The 23,327-nt window shown below is 40.2% G+C and overlaps 1 protein-coding gene across 6 annotated transcripts in view; it reads left to right on the forward strand.

Moving 5' to 3' along the window:
- Nucleotides 1–21,050, forward strand: part of LOC124014618 (serine/threonine-protein phosphatase 2B catalytic subunit alpha isoform) — a 145,908-nt gene extending 124,858 nt beyond the window's left edge. Inside the window, exons 9-16 of one of the 6 annotated variants that reach the window (XM_046329837.1) lie at nucleotides 943–1,068; nucleotides 1,838–1,909; nucleotides 6,570–6,596; nucleotides 8,924–9,008; nucleotides 9,717–9,814; nucleotides 10,376–10,384; nucleotides 15,669–15,698; nucleotides 18,996–21,050. In XM_046329837.1, coding sequence (XP_046185793.1) covers nucleotides 943–1,068; nucleotides 1,838–1,909; nucleotides 6,570–6,596; nucleotides 8,924–9,008; nucleotides 9,717–9,814; nucleotides 10,376–10,384; nucleotides 15,669–15,698; nucleotides 18,996–19,189 — 641 coding nt within the window. In that variant the 3' untranslated portion in view covers nucleotides 19,190–21,050. The remainder of the gene's footprint in view (nucleotides 1–942; nucleotides 1,069–1,837; nucleotides 1,910–6,569; nucleotides 6,597–8,923; nucleotides 9,009–9,716; nucleotides 9,815–10,375; nucleotides 10,385–15,668; nucleotides 15,699–18,995) is intronic. The other 5 variants (XM_046329838.1, XM_046329839.1, XM_046329841.1 and 2 more) reach the window with 5 other exon arrangements.
- The last annotated feature ends 2,277 nt before the right edge of the window (nucleotides 21,051–23,327 follow it).

Consider the following 23,327-nt stretch of genomic DNA (forward strand, 5'->3'; position numbering starts at 1 on the left):
GCAAGGCACTGTATGTAAAGAAAAAAGTATTTAATAAGATCATTCAGATCTAGGATGTGTTATTTTAGTGTTCCCTTTATTTTTTGGAGCAGTGTATATATATTTTTATATTTAAAAAAAAAATCTCCCCAATTTCGTGGTATCCAATTGGTAGTTAGTCTTATTTCATCACTGCAACAGCCGTATGGACTCGGGAGAGGCGAAGGTCGAGAGCTGTGCGTCCTTCTTGACACACTGTCCACTTAACCCGGAAGCTAGCCGCACCAATGTGTTGGAGGAAGCACTGTGCACCTGGCGTGATACCGACATGGGTTGTGTCAGATGAAATTTCACAATTTTTCTACTTCATATTCATAATCTCCAGCACCACCCCAACACCAGCATAGGGTATATGAAAATGGCACATTTCTATGTATTGTAGTAAAGAAAATAAAGGAAGATGCGTGTTTCCAATTACATCATCAACCAGTTAGTAGGCAACGCCTACTCATAATTGGTTGAAATCACATGATGGACACCGATGTCATTGAAAACACTTTTTTTCCTCTGTTTTTTACTTCAAAACATAGAAACGCGCCATTTTCACATATGTTGATGTTTGGGTAGTAGTAGAAATGATGAATATGAAGTTGTAAATGTTTGAAATGTTCCTTTAAAACACCTCTCCATGGGCCTGTTCCGAAGGATGTAAAATTACAGAAAGAAATGTATCAAGTAGAACCGAAATGATTGTCTTCAGATAGAATAGAATCATGTCATCTCTATTCATTCTATTTCTGTCTGCAACATACAGTGTTTCACATCCCTGAATAAGTACGTACTCAAAAATGTGGAGGAAATCAATGACCTCATTTCTTTGGTAATGAATCTTAAATGGCTGAAGTAACCAGTACATCTTTTTTTAAAGTTCATCTAAATGATGTCTTTGCCTGTTCCCTACAGCTGCAGTACTGAAGTATGAGAACAACGTGATGAACATCAGGCAGTTCAACTGCTCACCCCACCCCTACTGGCTGCCCAACTTCATGGATGTCTTCACCTGGTCCCTCCCCTTTGTCGGGGAGAAAGGTGAGCGGGACACACCCACACGTTGACAACCCTGTCAAATGTGAAGTTCAAGTCATTTTAATACATTTTAGGAAAGTGTTGTTGTGGCTGTTATTAGGACTCCCATGCAGTGTGATATTTACGTGGCTATAAACATGCCTAACAACACAACAACTAGAAATAGCAATAGAGATGACCAATTATCACACCCAGTGGTATATGTGGATATAGTCATGCCTAACGTATCAGCCAAAAATATCAAATGAGATGTGTCCTTAACAATTATCACATCAAATGTCATTCAGCATAACGCCACAAGGTTGTCAAAAGGAATTTACGGTATCTTTGACTGCATGTATTTTAGTATAATGTGTCATAAGGCTGAAGGTGACATACATCCACTTTAATCTCCAGCACACCCAGTCACATGCTGCTGACATCTACTGTACTAAAGTAGCATGACAAGTTACAATTTACATTCTCTGTTTAATTTAATCAATGTGTAAACTATGAGTTATCCAAGACCCCACTCCCACTTACACAACCCTCCCCTCATCTTTCTGGTCACCACTGGAGTGTAGTTAAATGTGGAAACACCCCAAACCATTCCCCAAACACTGTAGTTGGATGTCACATTTTAGACATGGCTCACATTCTATTAGCTTGTACTAGCTCTCCCTCACACTCCCTTCCTTCCTCTCTCCCTTATGTCTTCTCTCTCTCTCTCTGTTTCTTTCTCTCTCTCCCCCCCTTCCTTTCTCTCTCTCTCTCTCTCTCTCTCTCTCTCTAGTCACTGAGATGCTGGTTAACGTGTTAAGCATCTGCTCCAATGATGAGCTGACGACAGACGAGGAGATCGATGGTAAGTCTGTGTGGTGTGCCATTGACTGGTACTATTTCCTCTCATGTTGCCACGACAGGTTAGATTAGCCCAATTCCCTTTCTCGCAGGTGCTCCCTCTCTGTTTCACTCCAAAACTGTATTCAAATGTAATTTAAGCAAAAGCTCAAAAGCAAGATCTAATGACATGACATTGCTGACTTCACTCTATATGAGTATTGGAATGATTGGAGAATGGGGAATAGAGCCCCAATGTTGAGTTGTCATAATACCCATAAAACCTAGTGGTCAAACAGGGAAATGGTTCCAATTGTTTTAAAAGTCACCTTGTCTGAGATATATTTACATGGTTATCAAAATGTCACGCCAGGATAATAAGCCTACACGGAACACAGCCCTCATGTTGTGTCTCTAAAATCCCCTATTGGAAAAATGTATGGTGGAAAAACTAAAAATGACAATGTCCCTGTTAGACCGCTATGTTGTATGGGTATTATGACTCATACTGTGTATTATGACTCATACTGTGGTAGTCTATAGGGCAAGGGAGGAAGGATGGGTCAGGCAAGGGAGGAAGGAAGGGTAGCCTAGTGGTTAGAGTGTTGGACTAGTAACTGAAAGGTTGCAAGTTCAAATCCCTGTGCTGACAAGGTAAAAATCTGCTGTTCTACCCCTGAACAGGCAGTTAACCCACTGTTCCTAGGCTGTCATTGAAAATAATATTTTTTTCTTAACTGACTTGCCTAGTTAAATAAAGGTAAAAAATAAAATAAAAAATGACTTTTGACTTTCTCTCTGTGATTGACTATACTTCCACTAGAGGGCAAAATCTACCAATGGAACATCATCAGCTCAACACATACATTTGGCATTTACTTTCTTTGGATCCACAGTAGAAACATGACAGTGCAAGATGCCTGCATGGGCACACACACACACACACACACACACACACACACACACACACACACACACACACACACACACACACACACACACACACACACACACACACACACACACACACACACACACACACACACACACACACACACACACACACACACACACACACACACACACACACACACACACACACACACACACACACACACACACACACACACACACACACACACACACACACACACACACACACACACATATACACACACACACACATATATACACACACATATATACACACACACATATACACATATACACACACACACATACATATACACACACACATATACACACACACACATATATACACACACACACACATATACACACACACACACATATACACACACACACACATATACACATATACACACACATACACATATACACACACACAAACATATACACACACATACATACATATACACACACATACATACATATACACACACACACATACATATACACACACACATACATATATACACACACACACACACCCTATGTTGGAGGATAGCTATTAGCCACTATGTAACTCAGTTGTGGTTATTATCTACTATGTGTGTTTGTTACAAAAGTCAACACATTCCACAATTCTAGACAATTGTCTTTTCATTTTTGTGAAAAGACAAACTCTACCTACCCAGGAAAACCGGGAGATCTGTGGCTAAATTGCGTGCGACTTCTGTGCTGGCCAATCAGATAGCTCAAAATCACTGCTCCTACAGAGCCTCCACGACCCTGGCTACAGCTAAGTTTGATACTAGCCGACAGAATAACTTTTAAAACCATGACCACAGAGAGACTGTCAAAGAATTACAGCAAAGAGCTGCAGTTTTTATGAGTGAGTTCATGTTTAAGTTTTTATTTTGTCACTGTCACTGTTTTTATTCAACACTATTCGAATAAAAAAACATGAGCTGGCGCACACCCATAAAAAAATATTTTAGGTGGAGGTGCTGACTAACGGCGAATTAACTATAAACTATCAAAAATAAAGAGTTGCACACTCAATATATAAACTCCCAGTAATTTATTGAGTAAATCAGCAACGTTTGGGCATCACTGTGCCTTCTTCAGGGTAATGTCATGAATGCTTGAACCAGGTTATGTAGGCAAACAGTGCAATTAGTGTAACCAATGACAATAGTGAGGGATGTGTCATAATTAATAAGTTAATTTGAATGAATTGAGGGAAACTGTTAAAAAACAATAGTTTATGGCATATTGAATATATTGGCTATTGTTATCATATGAAAACAGATTTGAATATTGTACATAATATTAGCCTCCAACATACATTATTGTTTAATTAAATTTCACATATTTAATTGTTTTCTATTTTGTTTTGTTACATGTAATCTTTTGGTTCAACCATAATGAATCATAAGCATCAACAACAGGGGGAACATGTTGGTTACGCTGATAAGCTGTAGGAAGAATATATACATTTATAAGACTTGTTCATAAAAGAGACAATTGTTCATATGAAGCGCCTGAGATCAAAGTCAATATTCAGACCACTAGGGGTCAATGTTTTAGATAGGATATCCAGTAAGCCTCCCTTAGTAGTAGGATGATCTCGATGTTCCCTCTCCTTGATAGAGCAACATGTTCAATGCCTGTGTATTTGAGGGAGGAGATTGGATGGTTAGCTTCAACATAGTGAGCTGCTACTGGATAGTCAATGTTCTTACACCTGATTGAGCTCTGCGTTGTTTTAGTTGTCTTTTCGTTTGTCCTACGTAGGCTTTCCCACATGATCAGATGATGAGATAGATTTTTCCCTTGGTCTTGCATGAGATGATAACCAAGATATCAAGATATCTCCAATATTGCGACTACGCTTATAGACCACCAGTGGGGGTTCCTTGAAGAGGTGTCTATGATTTTTTTGGTCTGATTGCAGAATATGCCAGTGCTTCTTCAGGATTGTTTTGATTTTCCCCGAACTCTTGGTGTACTTGGTGCAAAAGACGGTTGCTTTGTTTTTTTCTTTGAGTTTTTTGCAATTCCTCTCTTGGTTTTAGAGATATTTTCATCATTCCAGCATCAAGAGCTTTATACTTGTCGCCTCTCATTTAGAACTTATGTCTCTTTTTATTTATTTTTTTTGCATTGCCTTCAAGATTTGTTTAACCCTGGCTATGTGGTAGACCATTCTTGATGGGAAGGGGATGCGTACTATCCGCACATAGCAGGGTTATGAACAATTCTCTATTTTATGAACAAGTCTTATAAATGTATATATTCTTTCTACAGCTTATCAGTGTACTGGTTGAGAGAATGCCAATAGTGTACAAAGGCAAAGGGTGGCTACTTTGAAGAATCTCAAATATATTTTGATTTGTTTCACACTTTTTTGGTTACTACATGATTCCATGTGTTATTTCATAGTTTTGATGTCTTCACTATTATTCTACAATGTAGAAAATAGTTTGATTTTTTTTATTGAAAATAAATGGAATGAGTAAGTGTGTCAACTTTTGACTGGTACTGTATATTATGCCTACTGCCCTAACAATTCCTACAGAATAGTTTTTATTAGGTTAATGTGACATTGTTCAAGTCATGTTGAAAAAAAATCTGAGCGGTAGATCTCGGCTTTCTTTTTGACTGCGAAAGTGATTTTGGCTCAGAAAAGGTTGGTGACCAGTGTTGTAAAACATAATGGCATTGTCTAGGTAGAGATGGTAGAGATGGTTTGGAACAATAAACCCTAAATACTCCATCCCGTCTCTTATTTACCAAAGTCACACACGTTACCATAACTCTATAGGGAGGGGGAAGGAATGCTTAGGTCATATCCTGTTCCTGTATGGCAGGAAGTGGCGTGTTATAGAAAATGGCTTCTAACCCTTGACTCTAACACTGGTTTGCCTGGCTGCCAAAACTTCCTGCTCCGGCCAAACGCTGCACCACATCAACCTGAGTACTTCCCCGAAGATTTCAAGGACACAGACACATTCTGACCATTCTGATTGGTCCGAGAAACCGATGGGTTGGGCGAGAGCCAGAACACATGTGGGTAAAGCGGCGTTTTGAAAATGTGTCATTGGCTTTGTTACTCTGATTTGTTAGAGATAATCCAATCGCTGATGACTTTGATTTGAATAACGCCCCTCATTTTGACGTCACTACAAATGACTTGAATTACGGCAGTCTCAGACTGAAGTATGTAGTGAACATAAAGCAGTGAACATAGGTCATATCCTGTTCCTGTGTGGCAGGAAGTGGTGTGTTATAGGAGAATGATTCGAACCCTTGACCCTAACGTTGATAGCTGACAGACACTTCTTAGTCACTCACAGCCTTGGTGACTAACATCTCATCATTTCCTCATTTTCTTTCCTTCACTGTCTTTCTTCAGTAGCTTAATATTCATTGTGTTGATGTTCATATTCTTTGCGTTATTTATTTATTTGTTTCTCTTCTCTCATCTAGGTCTCTCTCTCATGTCTCTCCCCCTCGCCGATGCTGTGTCATTTCATTATTTCCGTGGTTACCGCATCTAATTTGTCTCTCTTCTTTTCTGTTTTTCAGAGTTTTGTTTTAAGCCATTGCTTTTCTTTATCCTTGATGGGTGTGTGTTTGCCTTTTCTCTCTTTCCTCTCCACCTCCTCTTCCTCCTCCTTGGCTTCCTCTGTCATTCTTCTGCCATTCACTGATCTCTCTTGTCTTTTCTGTTCTCTTCTGGGGGTGTTCTTGAGAAGGACAACTAATATATGTCCCCAAGAAAGGTACAACCCTCAGCTCTACCGCCAATATACCTTTGTGCTGGTGCTTGCTCTTGCACATGCATTTTGGGAGCCAATTAACTAACCCAAGACGTAAATGTGTTGTAACATTTATGCTCAGTTTGGTTATTGATATTTATCAGTAAAAATAGAATATATAATCAATCTATAAAAATATGAAATTTAGACATGCACCAAAATTCAATCAATTGCAGGTAAAGGTCAACTGCACTGTAGGTTCACTCAGAATGTTGACACTCTACAGTATTGGGTCACTTTTTGGATAGTCCAAATGTTGCATCTATTGATGGTCTACCGATGGTTATAATATTAACAAACTATCTGTTGATAAGCAACTGCTTGCTAGGGTTACGGTTATGGTTAGAATATGGGTTAGGGTTAAGTTTAGTGTTAGGATAAGGGTTAAGGTTAGGGTTAGTAGATAGTTAGTGTAAATGCTATTGATAGTCTGTAGAGCATCTACAGATGGACTATCCAAATAAAGTGTCACACAGTATTTTAACAGACTGGTATAGTTTTGAGTGGTGAACAGCTTGCACGGTGTGTTTGCTTCAATACTGGTAACTTAAACATAGCTTAAACATTTTCAGCGAACCTGCAGTACGGTTATCTGCACTTGAGTGAATTAGCGTTAGCCTATAGCTTCAATAGAAACAGTGCAGGGTAGTCAGTCCTCGATATGCTTCGCCTCTTTCCTGTGTAGAATTCCCAAAAGTCCAGCTAGCTGTAGCTCAATGTGAGAAGATTGGATACTCAGTACTGTCCCTGGTGGTCCGACCAAGGGAACACACTCCACTAGTTCTCTCACTGTTATGTGCATACTCATTCTTCTCTCTCCATATATTTCCAAGCACTTGTATTCATTTCCGTCTCTCACACTCCACCTCACTTCCACTTTCCAAGCTGGGTCACAAAAGTCATCCTGTCACAACATACAAGCTCCTAGACCAGGCTATATTCTAGACCAGGCTATATTATAGACCAGGCTATATTCTTCACCAGGCTATATTCTTCACCAGGCTATATTCTTCACCAGGTTATATTCTAGACCAGGTTATATTCTAGACCAGGCTATATTCTTCATCAGGCTATATTCTTCACCAGGCTATATTCTTCACCAGGCTATATTCTTCACCAGGCTATATTCTTCACCAGGCTATATTCTTCACCAGGCTATATTCTAGACCAGGCTATATTCTAGACCAGGCTATATTCTAGACCAGGCTATATTCTAGACCAGGCTAAATTCTTCACCAGGCTATATTCTTCACCAGGCTATATTCTAGACCAGGCTATATTCTTCACCAGGCTATATTCTTCACCAGGCTATATTCTTTACCAGGCTATATTCTTGACCAAGCTATATTCTTCTTCTCCAAGCAGAAATAGAAACATGGGTGATGTTCATTAGGGCACACCGTAGAAACACTTTTTGAAACAGAAAATTAAAACAAGCGTTTCTTTCAAATAGTACCTCCCCATTTATCTCTGTTGAAATGTTTTCTTCCAGTCCGTGCCAACTGAACACGACCATGTAAGATGACAGTTTTAGATTGTTTACACCTTTTACGTTCAGAACCATTATATAACACGGGCCTCACAAAGCAATGGCAGATTAAACAGTAGTCCTAGCAAATGTATGTAGATGCACTATTGTAAAGTGGCTGTTCCACTGGATGTCATAAGGTGAATGCACCAATTTGTAAGTCGCTCTGGATAAGAGCGTCTGCTAAATGACTTAAATGTAATGTAAATGTAAAGGGAATTGATAGCAGGTCATCTGCAGTGCTTTTCAATGTCTGATTAGGCCAGGCAGAGTGTTTGAGGGAGTACTTTATCGATTGGTGCCTACAGGGTCACTCTAGACAGGCTATTGGTGCTGATGCATCGAACACCAAGCTTCATCTCTTTCTCAGAATGCCTTTCATACTAAGACATAACCAGGGAATCGCAGTGGTGGAGTGAGATTCAAAGTTCGGATTGGTTTTACTTTGAACTTCAATACTACATAGTGTATTTTGATGTGATATGACACTCCTGTGCAAAAAACATTTGCTAAATGATTCAAGTGTCAAATAAATGTCAACTAAACAGTTAGGAAACGATTCCTTTGTATCAGTGGTAGTCACTCAAACATGTGCTCTACTTAGACACACAAAACACAACTTAGTGTTAAGTTTTACTAGCTCATGTCTGGTAATGAACACACCTTAAAGAAAATGCCTCACCCAGATAAGCAGACATGTTGTGTTGGTTTGAAACAGCCTGACTGTCTGACCCTGAGAACTGCCTGCGTGCGTGTGTTATAGGTGCCACAGCCTCTGCACGCAAGGAGGTCATCAGGAACAAGATCCGTGCCATTGGCAAGATGGCGAGGGTATTCTCTGTCCTAAGGTATTTATTAGGAATCATCGCTGTAAGTCTAGGTGTGCATTTCCATTATACCAATGTTTATGTATTTTATCATATGTGCCCAGTTACATGATCCTAGGCAGAAGTCAGTACATTGTACATTACAGGAATGCCGTTTTACATTTAAAAAATGTCTACATAAACAGGTCTTAATAACAACCCACTGGGCACAGACGAGTCCGTACGGGAGTTGCAGCGATGGGACAAGACTATAACTACCAATTGGGGAGCAATAGGAGCAGTAACTTTCATAAACATTGAGAAATCAGATACATTTGTTGAATCATGTGTGCTAGTATAGGGATAGGAACACAGGACATTGGTGGCACCTTAATTGGGGAGAACGGGCTCATGGTAATGGTTGGGACGGAATAGGTGGAATGGTATCAAATACCATTGTTCCATGTGTTTGATGCCATTCCATTAAATCCGTTCCAGACATTATTATAAGCCGTCCTCCCCTCAGCAGCCTCCACTGGCTAGAATAACAATGTGTGATGTTGGGAGTACGTGAGACTTGAGAAACACTATTTCACATGAACGCATCAGTTCTGCATGTTATATTTCCATCTGAACGTTGCTTAATGTGTTTTTCACGTGCAGGAATGAGCTTGCTATAAGGCCTACATGTTCTAGGGGCTATATTTCTATCTGAACTTTGTGTCATTTGTTTGTTTGTTGTCCCTGCAGGGAGGAGAGTGAAAGTGTGTTGACACTGAAGGGGCTGACCCCCACCGGCATGCTGCCCAGTGGAGTGCTGTCCGGGGGCAAGGAGAAGCTCCAGAATGGTAAACCCCACAACAAACGCCCTGGACCTCCATGTCCAGCCCACAACACCCCTCACACTGTTATATATAAGATTTTATTAGCAGTACATCTACTTTAAAGACCTGAAACTTATTGAGCCTTTTGGGTGGGGGGGGTGTCTATAATTAAACCTGCTATATTTTATATGACTTTTATGTCACAGAACACAGTTGCAGCAGTGGTAAATACTATGTAACTACCTGTGGGTCAGCGTTTCCTCAAACTCAGTTCTGGGGACCCCAAGCGGTGCACATCTTGTTATTTACCCTAGCACTAAACAGCTGATTAAATAATCAACTCATCATAAAGCTTTATTTGAATCAGCTGTGTAGTGCTAGGGCAAAAACCAAAATGTGCACCCCTTGGAGTGGCTTTAGATAATACAGATATTAAATGTTAGAAATTGACCCTCTATGTCCCCATTGTCTCTTCTAATGCTGTCTTGCTTTCCTTACCCCCCCCCCCCTCTCCACCTTTCTCTCTGCAATCTACTGGTTATATCTCAAATATTGTCTGTTTTCTTCTTTCTCGTCTCTCCCTAGAAACCACAGGTATAATCTGTTGTGCAAGTATTCTGTCAACAGTGTTTTGTGAGAATATTGTAGAATTCACCCTCCCATGTTGAATTCCAAACACTCCCAAAACCAGTCTGACGATCGATCGATCTCCTTTACGTGACAGACTAGCATTAAAATATGCTTTTCCACAGGGAAGACATTTCTTCCAAAGATGATGATGAGTCTAATTGAATAACCTACTCACTGAATCGGGCTACAACATAGCCAATTTAGAATTTCTATTTATGTTCTATAGAACAAAAACGTGGACCTTGATTTTACAAATTGTAAGTAATTTCTAAGAAGTCAGGGAGGCTAAGGATCGACTACGATTCAGATGAATTGGAATTGACATAAACAACTGTGGATGTAAGGGGATCAATATTGTCCACCTTGTCATCCACAAACAAGGCAGAAATCCAAACAACTTCACTCTCCTCTCTTCAGGCTCTCTTGGTCAGTTCGTCTCCTCTGTCAGTTTTTCTGTCAGTTGTTTTAGTATGTACAGTGGTTCCTCCTTTAAATGTTGTGTCATACTGCAGCACACCTTGCGGGCTGCTGCAGCATTCTATGGCACGTTATTTAATTGTTTTTTACGTTAATAGTTTGACCACCAGAGGGCAACTTTGATAAGCATTTGATAATCTCCCATATTGACAATACTAGAGAATTTAAAACCTTTTTTGTAATAACATAGTACATGGGATTGATTGTAAGAAATTTGGCTTAATTCATTGGATTAATATCATGGTGTTTCTATTCCGAGAAAAACTAACAACTAAACCCTCAGGGTTTCCGTTAGGATAGAATGGGAAATATTAAACTGTACAACGTGACGGTCGGGAGTAGGCTACAGCATAAGAGGATTAGAGAAATCTAAATTAATATGTAAGGGGCATAACATTTCCACACCCTAATTGTAGTGTAACCAATACTCATTTTGCCTATGGTAGGCCTACAATATATCTAAAAATATATTTTTCAATGACGTGACTCTCCGCCAATAATTACATTTAGAGGATTGAAAGATTCTAAATTAAATATCTAAGGGGCATTTTCCATTAGAATCTGTGAGAATATCTAAGGGGCTTTTATATATATATATTCTAAATTCATTAATAATAATAATAATCGCTTTGTTTAAAAAGTAATGATATTTTGGAGATCTTGTTTTATTTAACATAGAGTGAGCGAGGAAAAAGGCAATTATTGAACATTGGGGGAGCCATTCTCACTAATTTGTAAATAAAGCAAGTTTGTTATTTAGAATTATTTATTTCTGGCCTCCTGGGTGGCGCAGTGGTTAAGGGTGCTGTACTGCAGCGCCAGCTATGCCATCAGAGTCCCTGGGTTCGTGCCCAGTAACCGGCCGCGACACACAATTGGCCTAGCGTCGTCTGGGTTAGGGAGGGCTTGGTCGGTAGGGATGTCCTCATAACGCACCAGTGACTCCTGTGGCGGGCTGGGCGTGGTGTGCGCTAACCAAGGTTGCCAGGTGCACGGTGTTTCCTCTGACACATTGTTGTGGCTGGCTTCCGGGTTGGATGCGCGATGTGTTAAGAAGCAGTGCGGCTTTGTTGGGTTGTGTATCGGAGGATGCATGACTTTCAACCTTTGTCTCTCCCGAGCCCGTACGGGAGTTGTAGCGATAAGATAGTAGCTACTACAACAATTGGATACCATGAAAATGGGGTAAAATTACAAAAAAAACAAAAATTGTTTTTATTTATTTCTGGAGACACCTAACTTGAGTCAATGGAATAACTTCAGTCAATGGAATATAATTGAGCATTTTCATTTTCATTTCTCCAATAGACGTTCACAAAAATATATTTTGGAGATTATTTTGTTTTTAAAAAACAACAGTGAGTGATTGTAATCTGACTAAAGGCCAAAATAATATTTATAAAGGCCAGAATATAGCCCTGCTAATAGCCATAATGACGCTGTACATCGTGACCATGTGTGTTTAAAATAGTATTTGCCTTCATTCGACAATTTTGTTCCAATATTTCTGTAATTCCTTGATATTTATTCCCATAGTAATTCGTTATGGATCCATAACTAAATCAACATCTGCATTTTGAAAGAGTATTTTTATCATTATTTTATTAACGAAAGCATAAAGATGCTGATGAAGAATTACAGTACTGCACAGTATATGCTTTAATAAAGCATTTAAAGCATTTTGAAGATATAAGCCACCTACATTTGTTTATTAGGCTACTGTGCAGTCTGACAAGTAAACATAGCCAGCAATACATAATATAGTAAACATGGGAAAGTGCTTAATTCCTTACATAAGGGAGAGCAGGCCATGTCCAGATTTTCTCGGTGACTTCAAGTACCTTCAATAATGGCTGTACTAGAGAGCGGGGTTCAATTCCCCGACAGGGAGGAAGGAGTAGGCTGTACTTGTAAATAAGAATTTGTTCTTAACTGATTCCGTATGTGTTATTTCATAGCTGTGATGTCTTCACTATTATTTTACAATGTAGAAAATAGTAAAAAAATAAAGAAAATACCTGGAACGAGTAGGTGTGTCTAACCTTTTGATTGGTACTTGCTTAATTCATTTGATTAATATTATGGTGTTTATATTCCAAGGAAAACGAAAAACCCTCTGGGTTTCCATTAGGATGGAACGGAAAATATGGCGCTGGACAACTTGTCAGTCGGCAGTACAGTACTGGGCTATTTAGCTACAGAATCCCCATGTCGTGCAGGCAGGGCACGTGGGAGACCGGGGTTAAATTCCCCGACGGGGAGGAAGGAGTAGACTGTCCTTGTAAATAAGAATTTGTTCTGAACTGACTCCCCTAGATAAATAAAGTTTACATTAAGAGCATAACATTTCTGCACCCTCAATTTTTTATTCAAGTCTAACCAATACCCAAACGGAGATTAAGTGAAAATAAAAATCTCATTGATTTATCAAGACCAGTCCCCATGCTTCTCTCAGAGCTGCGTGAAACAGTGCTAAATTACTTGTAGGCTTTTGCTTCTAACTTCAATATGCTCTTTAAATAAATAAGACTACGGTAGGCCTACAGTATGTTGAAAAATATAACGTGACTCTCCAAGGATTGGAGGACATTTCTATAATTCAGTGATATTTATTCCCATAGTAATTCATTATGGATCCATAACTAAATAAACATTGGCATTTTGAAAGAGTATTAAGAACAGGACCGCGGGAATGTTTCCCTAGTCAGCGGCATTATTAGTGCAGTGCAATGCCCCTTAAATATTTTGGAGATTATTTTGTTTTCAAATAACGTAAAATGAGTGATAAAAAGGCAGAGAAAAGGGCAATTTTTGAACATGGGGTGAGACATTGTTACTAATTTGTAAATAAAGCCAGTTTGTTATTTAGAATTATTTATTTCTGTTTTTAGAGGGAGAAAAACCAAAAATCTACAGTCATCTCATGGGTCTCCCAGTTGAGCCCAGCACATGTATTGAACCTGTAACAACACAGCTTGCACTGCTACAGTATGCAGTGTCTCAGACCGTTGCACCACTCAGGCGCTGTACAACGTGACCGGTCAGGAGTCACCTACAGTACTACAGTAAGAGCAAAATAATCCTAACAAAATAAAATAATAAAAACATTAGTGTAGCAACAGTTTTAGTAAGTAATACTGAAGTTGTGTACAATTATCAGTTTCTATTTAGGTTTATGTCGCCCATTCATCGTTAGTTAGAGACACAGTAGGACCCAAAAACATAATCAGTGCTCTAACTTGGTCTCGAGCAATGAAGTGGTGACGCAGGGTACCGTACTAAACCACAAATGACCTCTAAGTCCCACGGCGTAAGCTAGCAACTTTTAAAAGAGGAATCACTGTAGGCCTACAGAGTATTGTTTTCTCACCTTCACTGCTCTCGTCTGACACTCTATTTCTGGGTTCACTATTTCTGGGTTCACTTTTCCTGAAGTTGACCACAGAAATTCTACATGTTTGCCCTCTAACCAGTAGTCTATATCTTTATCTCAAACACACGCACACACCGATGCATATACTGCTATTGTTGATTCGGACTGCATAGGAACAACCATGTAGTTCCCAGTGAGGCAACGATGGGCCATAGCCATCCAATGGAGAGGCAGCAGCGAGGAGGAGCCATTTTGGGAGGCAGAGTGACGTTCGAGAGATTTTCTGTCGCAGCATTGGTAGAATCACAGCTCACCATAGGCTCCTATTGTTGAGACAGTCTGCAATGTGCTTCTACTGCAATGTTGTGCAATCCATCAACCACTTGGTTTCATTTGGACCTCCTTATAACTTACCTGTGTGTGTACGTCTCTCCCCCGTGCATTATGTACTGTGTTATAACTCAATAGCAACACACACCTGTTCAAGTGTAGAGCTGTAGCCGCTGAGTATTTGTTTATTTGCAGTGCAACTCGTACCCATTTATTTGTCTGTTTGTGCACCACCTGACTACAGAGTCATTTCTGTATTTCTGGTGATAAGTATTGCTATAAAACAGAAGGATTTGTACGGTAAGTGGTAAGTGTATCAAAGTCCTGCTCTTTTGACAGTTCATATCAGAAGACGTGGCTGCGCTACAGTTCTAGATAGCTGTTTACGAGAACATTTGAAGAGTTCTTCACCTTTTTCCTTTTCTTTTACTTGGTCTCGGTTGTTCAGTTGCAGCCGCATTCTTGACTTTGGCAGAGTTGTCTCTGTTTTCACTCACACGTCTTTATGTACTGTACCCCAACTCCTGTTAAACACCCCTCATGTCACCCCCGTCCAAGTGTGTAGTTTGTTGAGTGAAGATACGTCAGACATCCACTGTTCCCCTTTGATAATCACTATTGTAACCCACTCCAGTCCTACTTGTCACGGTGTCCCCCTTCCAGACGTCCATTGTCTATATTCGTCCAGCACCGCTTCTTGTCCCTTTCTCAAACACGGGTGACGTTTTTTACAAAGCTCAAAATACCAGCACACCACACATTTGTCTACAATGGGTATTTGACTGGCTCCATTCCGTCTATCCCCTTTCTTGTTTCCTGCCCCCTTCCTCCTTTGTCAGTCTTAACACACCCGCCTAGTCCCTCCTCCTCCTCCTCCTCCTCCCCTCTTTTTGCTTCCATCCATGTGTTGCCTCTGTCCCAAAAACACGGAGAGTTTTTTTAACATTGTTGTCTTTGCATTGGCTCTCTCTTTTTGCTGCTCATTGACCGGTTGGGAAAACCAAATGAATTCCTCGCTGCTCACCTTCCTTCTCATTCGTTTTACAACCCCCGTCTTCTTCTCTTCAGCTACTATTGAGGCTATTGAGGCAGATGAAGGTAAATAGGCCGGCAGCCCTCTCTGTTGCTTCTTATCGCAATAGACATGGGAGTTTTCATCCTTTTTGCCGTAGCTTGTTACAGAGTGTGTTGGGTGTTTGGTCTAACAAATTGTGACATAATAATTTACCAAAACCAGACCAAAAATATTACAAATAAATATACGGGGGGGAGTACAAAAAAGCGACATTTGTTTTAAAGGGGAACAAAGTTCATATCAGTCAGGTGGTGAGACATTAAGTGCATGACTTTTCTTTAAACCTGCTAGGATATACAGTAGCCCCCCTCCCTCCCCCCCCCCTCTCACAAAGTTTTTAGTTTAGGGCTGGATTCAATCCATAGCGCAGAAGATCTGTGTTGTAGCGTGATTGACATTTAAAGGCAATGCTATCATGTTCGCCGAGACTGCATTCACGGTAAATGCTGCATGTGTCTGCTCTATTGGAAATGACCTATGAATTTTAAACCTCGCTAAAACGCAGATCTTCCACGCTACAGACTGAATTGACTCTTGGTCCCCTCCACTAAATAGTGCCCAATCATAGGTTTCTATAAAAAAAACACCAACCAAGGATATTATGGCACACCTGCATCTTCACACCCCATGCCATTGCACCCACTCACCCACCGACTCAGTCTTGCCATTCGATTTTCCCCTTTGAAACAACCTGCAGTTGTGCTTTGTTTTTTCACTAATATACAGTACGTCCGATAGAAACAAATCGGAAAAAAAGCCAAATTGGACTTTAACTCCAGAAGCAAATTGTCAAACAAACCCACGCAACAAAGAACAACCTCAACTACGCAGTAAATAGCGGTTTGTTGGCTAGCTGCTATTAACGTTGGAATTGTTCAGCGACTCCTCTTGAGCACCCCCTAGAGGATTACGTGCATCAGTCCCAAGACTCTTTTTGCCTCTTTTTCCTTGTGGTTCCTCTGTGTCTTGTTCTCTTTGTTGAGCTGCTAATAACCTGTGACTGACCTGTGCTATGCAGCAACACAACTACAAGTCCCATCAGCCCCCTCTCTCTACACCCAGAATTCCATAATATGGGTAATTCCTCCAAAATGGTGCCCCCTGATCCAAAAAAAGGATTTCCTGAAAATGTAGCTGCCCACAACCACTATACCCCCCTTGTCCCTTATTAGTAATTTGCTGCATGTTCTGAGCAGGCTTAACAAGTGATTAGCACCAAGTACCTCTGTAGTAGTGTCTATCAGAGAAGGCTGGTGGGAGGAGCTATAGGAGGACGGGCTCATTGTAACGGTTGGAATGGTATCAATGGAACGGAGTCAAACACGTCGTTACCATGTGTTTGATGTGTTTAGTACCATTCCATTGATTCCATTCCAGCCATTACAATGAGCCTGTCCTCCTATAGCTCCTTCCACCAGCCTCCTCTGGTGTCTATGTATGTGAGTGTAGTCTTTTTGTGGTATACTGTATGTTTCAGTCTAGTGGCCCCACTCTATTTTCCTTCTTTTTTGAAAATCTTTTTCCATTTCCTTTTGTTTTGTTTGTATAGTACAGTGGTGGGGAGGTCTGGTCCTGGGGATCCTCAGGTGTTTTAATCGTGCCCTAATTCAATATGCACTCAGTTATCTTTAGGTTTATTTTAAGAGAGAGCATCAGCTGCAGCATTGTTGTTTTTACTGTTTTACACTATTTCCTTCCGCATTACACTACATTCACTTTCACATTGAATAAGTTACACATTTAGTTTACCCATGTCATTGTCAAAATGCTTAATTCCATCTCATAATTGACTTGCACACTTTTCTGTTTGAGTCAATTATGTGATTAATCAGTTGTGTTTTTTTTACTTTTTGTAAATCTGTCCTTGATTGAAAGGCAATGGCACAATGAAAACCCATTGTCCTCCAGCACCAGACACTCACCTATAGTTCAGTCGGATTATGTATTCCTTTTGTCAATCAGGTTATATCATTGAGATATTACGGTAATTGGTGTTGGTATTGTGTTGTAATTGATTCGAATGGATTGTTCATATGGATTGTATTGTAGTTCTCTGCTGTCTTCAAAAGGCAGAATGAACTACATAGGATATGTTATTCATCATTTACAAGGGCAGCAGGTAGCCTAGTGGTTAGAGCATTGGGCCAGTAACCGAAAGGTTGCTGGTTTGAATACCTGAGCCAACAAGGTAAACAATCCGCCGATGTGCCCTTGAGCAAGGCACTTGACCCTCATTTGCTCCAGGGGTGCCGTAAATACTGTGGCCGACCCTGTAAAACAACACATTTAACTGCACCTATACATTGTATGTGAAAGTAAAATATAATTTATTAACCTAAGTTAAATTTCTCAGCAGAAAGAAGTTAGACTTGTATTAGATTTACACTGAGTGTACAAAACATTAAGAACACCTGCTCTATATAGACATAGACTGACCAGGTGAATCCAGGTGAAAGCTATGATCCCTTACGGATGTCACTTGTTGAATCCACTTCAAATCAGTGTAGATAAAGGCGAGGAGACAGGTTGAAGAAGGATGTTTAAGCCTTAAGCCTGTGTAATTCAGAGGGTGAATGAGCAAGTCAAAATATTTAAGTGCCTTTGAACAGGGTATGGTAGTATGTGCCAGGCGCACCATTTGTATAAAGAACTGCAACACTGCTGGGTTTTTCACACTCAACAGTTTCTCATGTGTATCAAGAATGGTCCACCACACAAAGGACATCCAGCCAACTTGACACAACTCTGGGAAGCATTGGAGTCAACATGGGCCAGCATCCCTGTGGAACGCTTTCGACACCTTGTAGAGTCCATGCCCCGATGAATTTAGGCTGTTCTAAGAGCAAAAGGGAGGGGGAGGTGCAACTCAATATTAGGAAGGTGTTCCTAATGTTTGGTATATTCAGTGTACACACACTCAGCTTGCATTCATACTGTGGTTCTTTATATGAAAACACTAAGTAGATAAAATAGTATCGCTTTTTTTCCCCCACAAATAACTATTTATAATGTTAAAATGGTGTGGTTTCTGTCGGTTGACCCACTAGACCTCTGCTCAGCTACGAACCATCAAGTGAATTTTCCATTCAGTGCAATGGTTTATATAACCAACCAATTCATAAACAGATTTTCATTTGTTATTCTGTCATCACATAACTTGATTAACCTTGAATTCTTGACGCTGAACAAAACATTGATGTGTCTGTGTTTCGGCATGTGAACCAGAAATAACTAACCTCATATTTTACGTGTTCTCTACCTCTAAATCACCCCTCCATCAATTTTCCCCTCATCCCCCACTCCCTCTCTCCATCCTCCAGCCATCAAGGGCTTCTCGCCACAGCACAAAATCACCAGCTTTGAGGAGGCCAAGGGCCTGGACCGCATCAACGAGCGGATGCCCCCGAGGCGGGACGGCCTCCCCTCCGACGCCAGCCTCAACTCCCTTAACAAGGCTCTGTCCTCGGAGACCAATGGCACGGACGCCAAGGACAGCAGCAGCAGCATCCAGTGAAGGGGCACACTCCACCGCAGCGGGTGGTGGTGGCAGCCTGTGGCGACCAGGGTGGGGTGTTATACCACCATCCTCCTCGTCGCAGTCTGCCACAGGGCGGAATAGAGGAGAGAGCAGGGTGGAGGAGAAAAGGGAGGGACGAGATCAGGAATGCGCTTACAGGAAGTGGTGTTCACAGGAAGTGGCACTTACAGTACAACAACCGCAGGAGAGACTCTAGTCTTTGGGTATGCCTTTAAAAAAATAACTTGTAGAAACGACAAAGTTTTTCGCATTGTTCACTCTTTTGGGCCCTTGGCCTCCTCAAAGCTGGTGATGACGTGCTTGATTCTGTACTTCAGTACGAGAGAGAGACTGAGAGAGACCAAGAGAAAGAGATCCTAAAGGAGATGTTTTATGAAAGCCCCTCACTCATTTTACTGCAGGGCTCTCCAACCCTGTTCCTGGAGAATTAACCTCCTCTAGGTTTTCACTACAACCCCAGTTGTATTTCACCTGATTCAGCTCATCAACCAGCTAATTATTAGAATCAGGTGCGCTAGATTAGGGTTTGAGTAAAAACCAACAGGACTGTAGCTCTCCAGGAACAGGGTTGGAGAGCCCTGTTCTACTGGATATGAAAATGTTGTGTAACTTCTTACTAACTATTGTACGTTTACAAAATACAGCACTAAACAGGACAGAACTTAAAAAAATGTTTTTAACATAAGGGTGTACAAACTAAGTAAAGAATATTTATTGATAACTTTTTTTGCTACTCTTATAAAATAGCTCTCAGATAAATTAGGCAGTCTTAAAAAAGAATGTTGCAACCTTGTTGAAATGCCAAACATTTTAAAGTTTTATGGTTTTGTACAGATTATGCTTACCCCAGGTTCATTTGGTGTGTGCTTTTGACCCGGATTTCTGTATAATGGCTAATTATTACCTTGGTGATGAATATCTATTTTGGGGGAAATTTCACAACTGGAATTTACATTTATCTATAATTTGCAAATATAAAAAAAATGTTTTTGGGGATAGAGATTTTATTGTGTCTTGCTGGAATTCTGTGAATGTTAATTTCTCTTTTTAAAGTATTGCGAACAAAGTAAGCGTAAAGAACCGATATTGTGTAAAAAAAGACAAACTAAAAGTGTCTGCCTATGCATGTTTTATAAACTCAAACAAAGGAAATGTATAAATGAATTGAATACATTGGCTGCCGGGGCCTGTTTTGAAATGTAGTGCGCTTAGTGAACATATACTGGCATTCATTAAATTACATCATGATAATGCTTTTTCCCTCAACTTCTTTTGAAATTGATGCATTTGATTATCTGACATGGAGGAGAGATCATATTTTTAACATGCACTTGTAAGTGCACATAGTCAAATTTAGTATGTTTGACCATTCTTGTGAGGTTTGTGGTTACATGTGGAACTCAAAATGCACGATAGCTGTTAATGTCGTATAACGGTTAAGACAGTCGTTCTGTTTTGTACACGTGCCAGAGAAAGTGTCATTTGATTATTAGGATTATTGTTATTATTTGGAACTCTGCTTTGTATATCAATAAAACAAAAAACTCCATGACCTTTAAAAATTAAAAATAAACTGATATGCCCAAGTATTTCACTACATGACATGAAGCTTTGCTTTTGTAATTTAACTTTGAAACAGTTGGCAGATGAAGCATGCACACGCAACTATGAAAAAGTATTTTATATTACTGTTCAATAAAACATGTGCATGAATTTCAACTTAACGAAACAGTTTTTTTGTGTGTGATATAGCCAGAATTTCCTCTTCCCAGATTTCAAGTCTGCGAACTGAAAATCAATGTAAACATATTAAATAAAAAATGTATTGCATTCTAAATATTTACTCTTCTGGACATTTTGTGCATGATGACTGTGAGTGATGACACAGCATTCATAATGAGCTCTTCATAAATGATTATTTATATCATAATATTTATTTCATAAATTGGATTCCACCTGTTTCCCAACAAGTATGTATCTCTCTTCAAAAGGTGATGAATGACACAACAGTTCACAAGACTGAATTTGTTGATAACGAAATCTTAAAATACTCTGGATACATTTAGTAACAAAATAAGAATATTCCTGAAAAATGTGGGGTAGGTGCAACATAAGACAAAAATTACAAGGGTTTGAGAGAGAGGACTAACTAAAAGTGTGAACAGTTCCTAAGTAATTCCAATGCACTTTTATGACTCCAAGAAGAGTTTTCAACTATAAGGTGCTTTTTTGAGCTCTCCTAGCTGTGCCGTTGAGGTAGTAAAGCAATCACGCTTGTAGTTGTTTTGTTTTTAACACAACCCTGCACCCCACCCCCCATCCACCTATCAAGAAGAGAGAACAGTCTATTAGGGTGGCTGGAATCTTTGACAATTTTTAGGGCCTTCCTCTGATACCGCCTTTAATCTAAATAAGATGTGGGTGTCCATGGTACTGATTTTTCTGTGTGTGTGCGTGTGTGCATGTTGACTCACCCTACTTGTAGAGGAACGCCAATGCCATCCTCCTCTCTTTCATGTTGTCTAAACAGTCTATGACTGTCATACATTACACGCTTTTATGTTTTGTTGTCCAAGCTAAAATACTTGCTCACTAAACTAACTTCCTTTCATGAGCAATTAAATGCCAGGCCAGCTAGTTAACATTAGCATAATACAACATCTAGCTACATGTTGAATTTTCATCCTCTCAGGCACAATGAATGTATGAATTTGTTGTTGGATCAGAATCACCGTTATAATCATTGGCCAGTACAGAGGATTACGTAAAACCACAAGTCCAAATCCCTATCTCCATTGTTGGCTAATTTAGGAAAGGGATGATTTTAGCTAGCTAGCTAACCAGCGGAGGACAACAACATAACACAAATGCAACAATTCAAGTTTTTTGTGACCTGATTGGTCTGAAGCCAAATCCAAACTGCCTTCCCTTTCACTTTATTTTGTGCTCCAGGACCATTCACAGCTGAGCCCACTCAGTTTAGCTCAATGCTGATTGGCTATTATTTTATACTTTTTTATCAAGGAAGGCCAAATGCTCTCTGGCTTCCCTTGCATTCAATGCTACAGGCGGCAACAATGTCAAACTCTTTTTGACCAGACAGCATCAGATAGATGGCCTACACATACAGAGACAGAGGGGTGCGGTTTTGCTCGTTCGAATGCTTTCTCTTGCGAATTCAAGGAAATTGATGAAACACAGAGCCATGAAAGATCCATTATTTTGTATGTATTTTTTCCTTGGTACATTTTTGGGAGAAGCCTGGCTTCCCTTGGAACCCATGAATACACGCCTCAGGTCGGAATCATTTGAGACGTTATTCTTTTGCCAAGCTAAGTTATACAATTGTACAGTGTTAGGCTTTCACATTGCAATTCAGGGAAACAGATCATTTTGGTGACCATAGAAAGGAGTCATGAGTGCATTCAGGTGCGTGTCCTATGCAAATGTTCTTCCCAATAGACATAGGTTAATTCTGTTCAGAACAACCATTGGTATGACGCCATGTCATCTTGTAACTACATCAAACATAGTGATCATAAACGTCGACACTGTATATGACATGAGTTTTATGATATGGAAATGTGAAATGGATATAAAGTCAAATAAAGGTTACACTTCGAAAGCCAAGTCAACAAACAGGTCACTGACCATCTCGAATCCCACCGTACCTTCTCCGCTGTGCATTCTGGTTTCCGAGCCGGTCACGGGTGCACCTCAGCCACGCTCAAGGTACTAAACGATATCATAACCGCCATCGATAAAAGACAGTACTGTGCAGCCGTCTTCATCGACCTTGCCAAGGCTTTCGACTCGGTCAATCACCATATTCTTATCGGCAGACTCAGTAGCCTCGGTTTTTCGGATGACTGCCTTGCCTGGTTCACCAATTACTTTGCAGACAGAGTTCAGTGTGTCAAATCGGAGGGCATGCTGTCCGGTCCTCTGGAAGTCTCTATGGGGGTGCCACAGGGTTCAATCCTCGGGCTGACTCTTTTTTTCTGTATATATCAATGATGTTGCTCTTGCTGCGGGCGATTCCCTGATCCACCTCTACGCAGACGACACCATTCTATATACGTCCGGCCTGTCCTTGGACACTGTGCTATCTAAC

This window comes from Oncorhynchus gorbuscha, linkage group LG25 (genome assembly GCF_021184085.1).
Source record: "Oncorhynchus gorbuscha isolate QuinsamMale2020 ecotype Even-year linkage group LG25, OgorEven_v1.0, whole genome shotgun sequence".
In the NCBI taxonomy this organism is placed as follows: domain Eukaryota; kingdom Metazoa; phylum Chordata; class Actinopteri; order Salmoniformes; family Salmonidae; genus Oncorhynchus; species Oncorhynchus gorbuscha.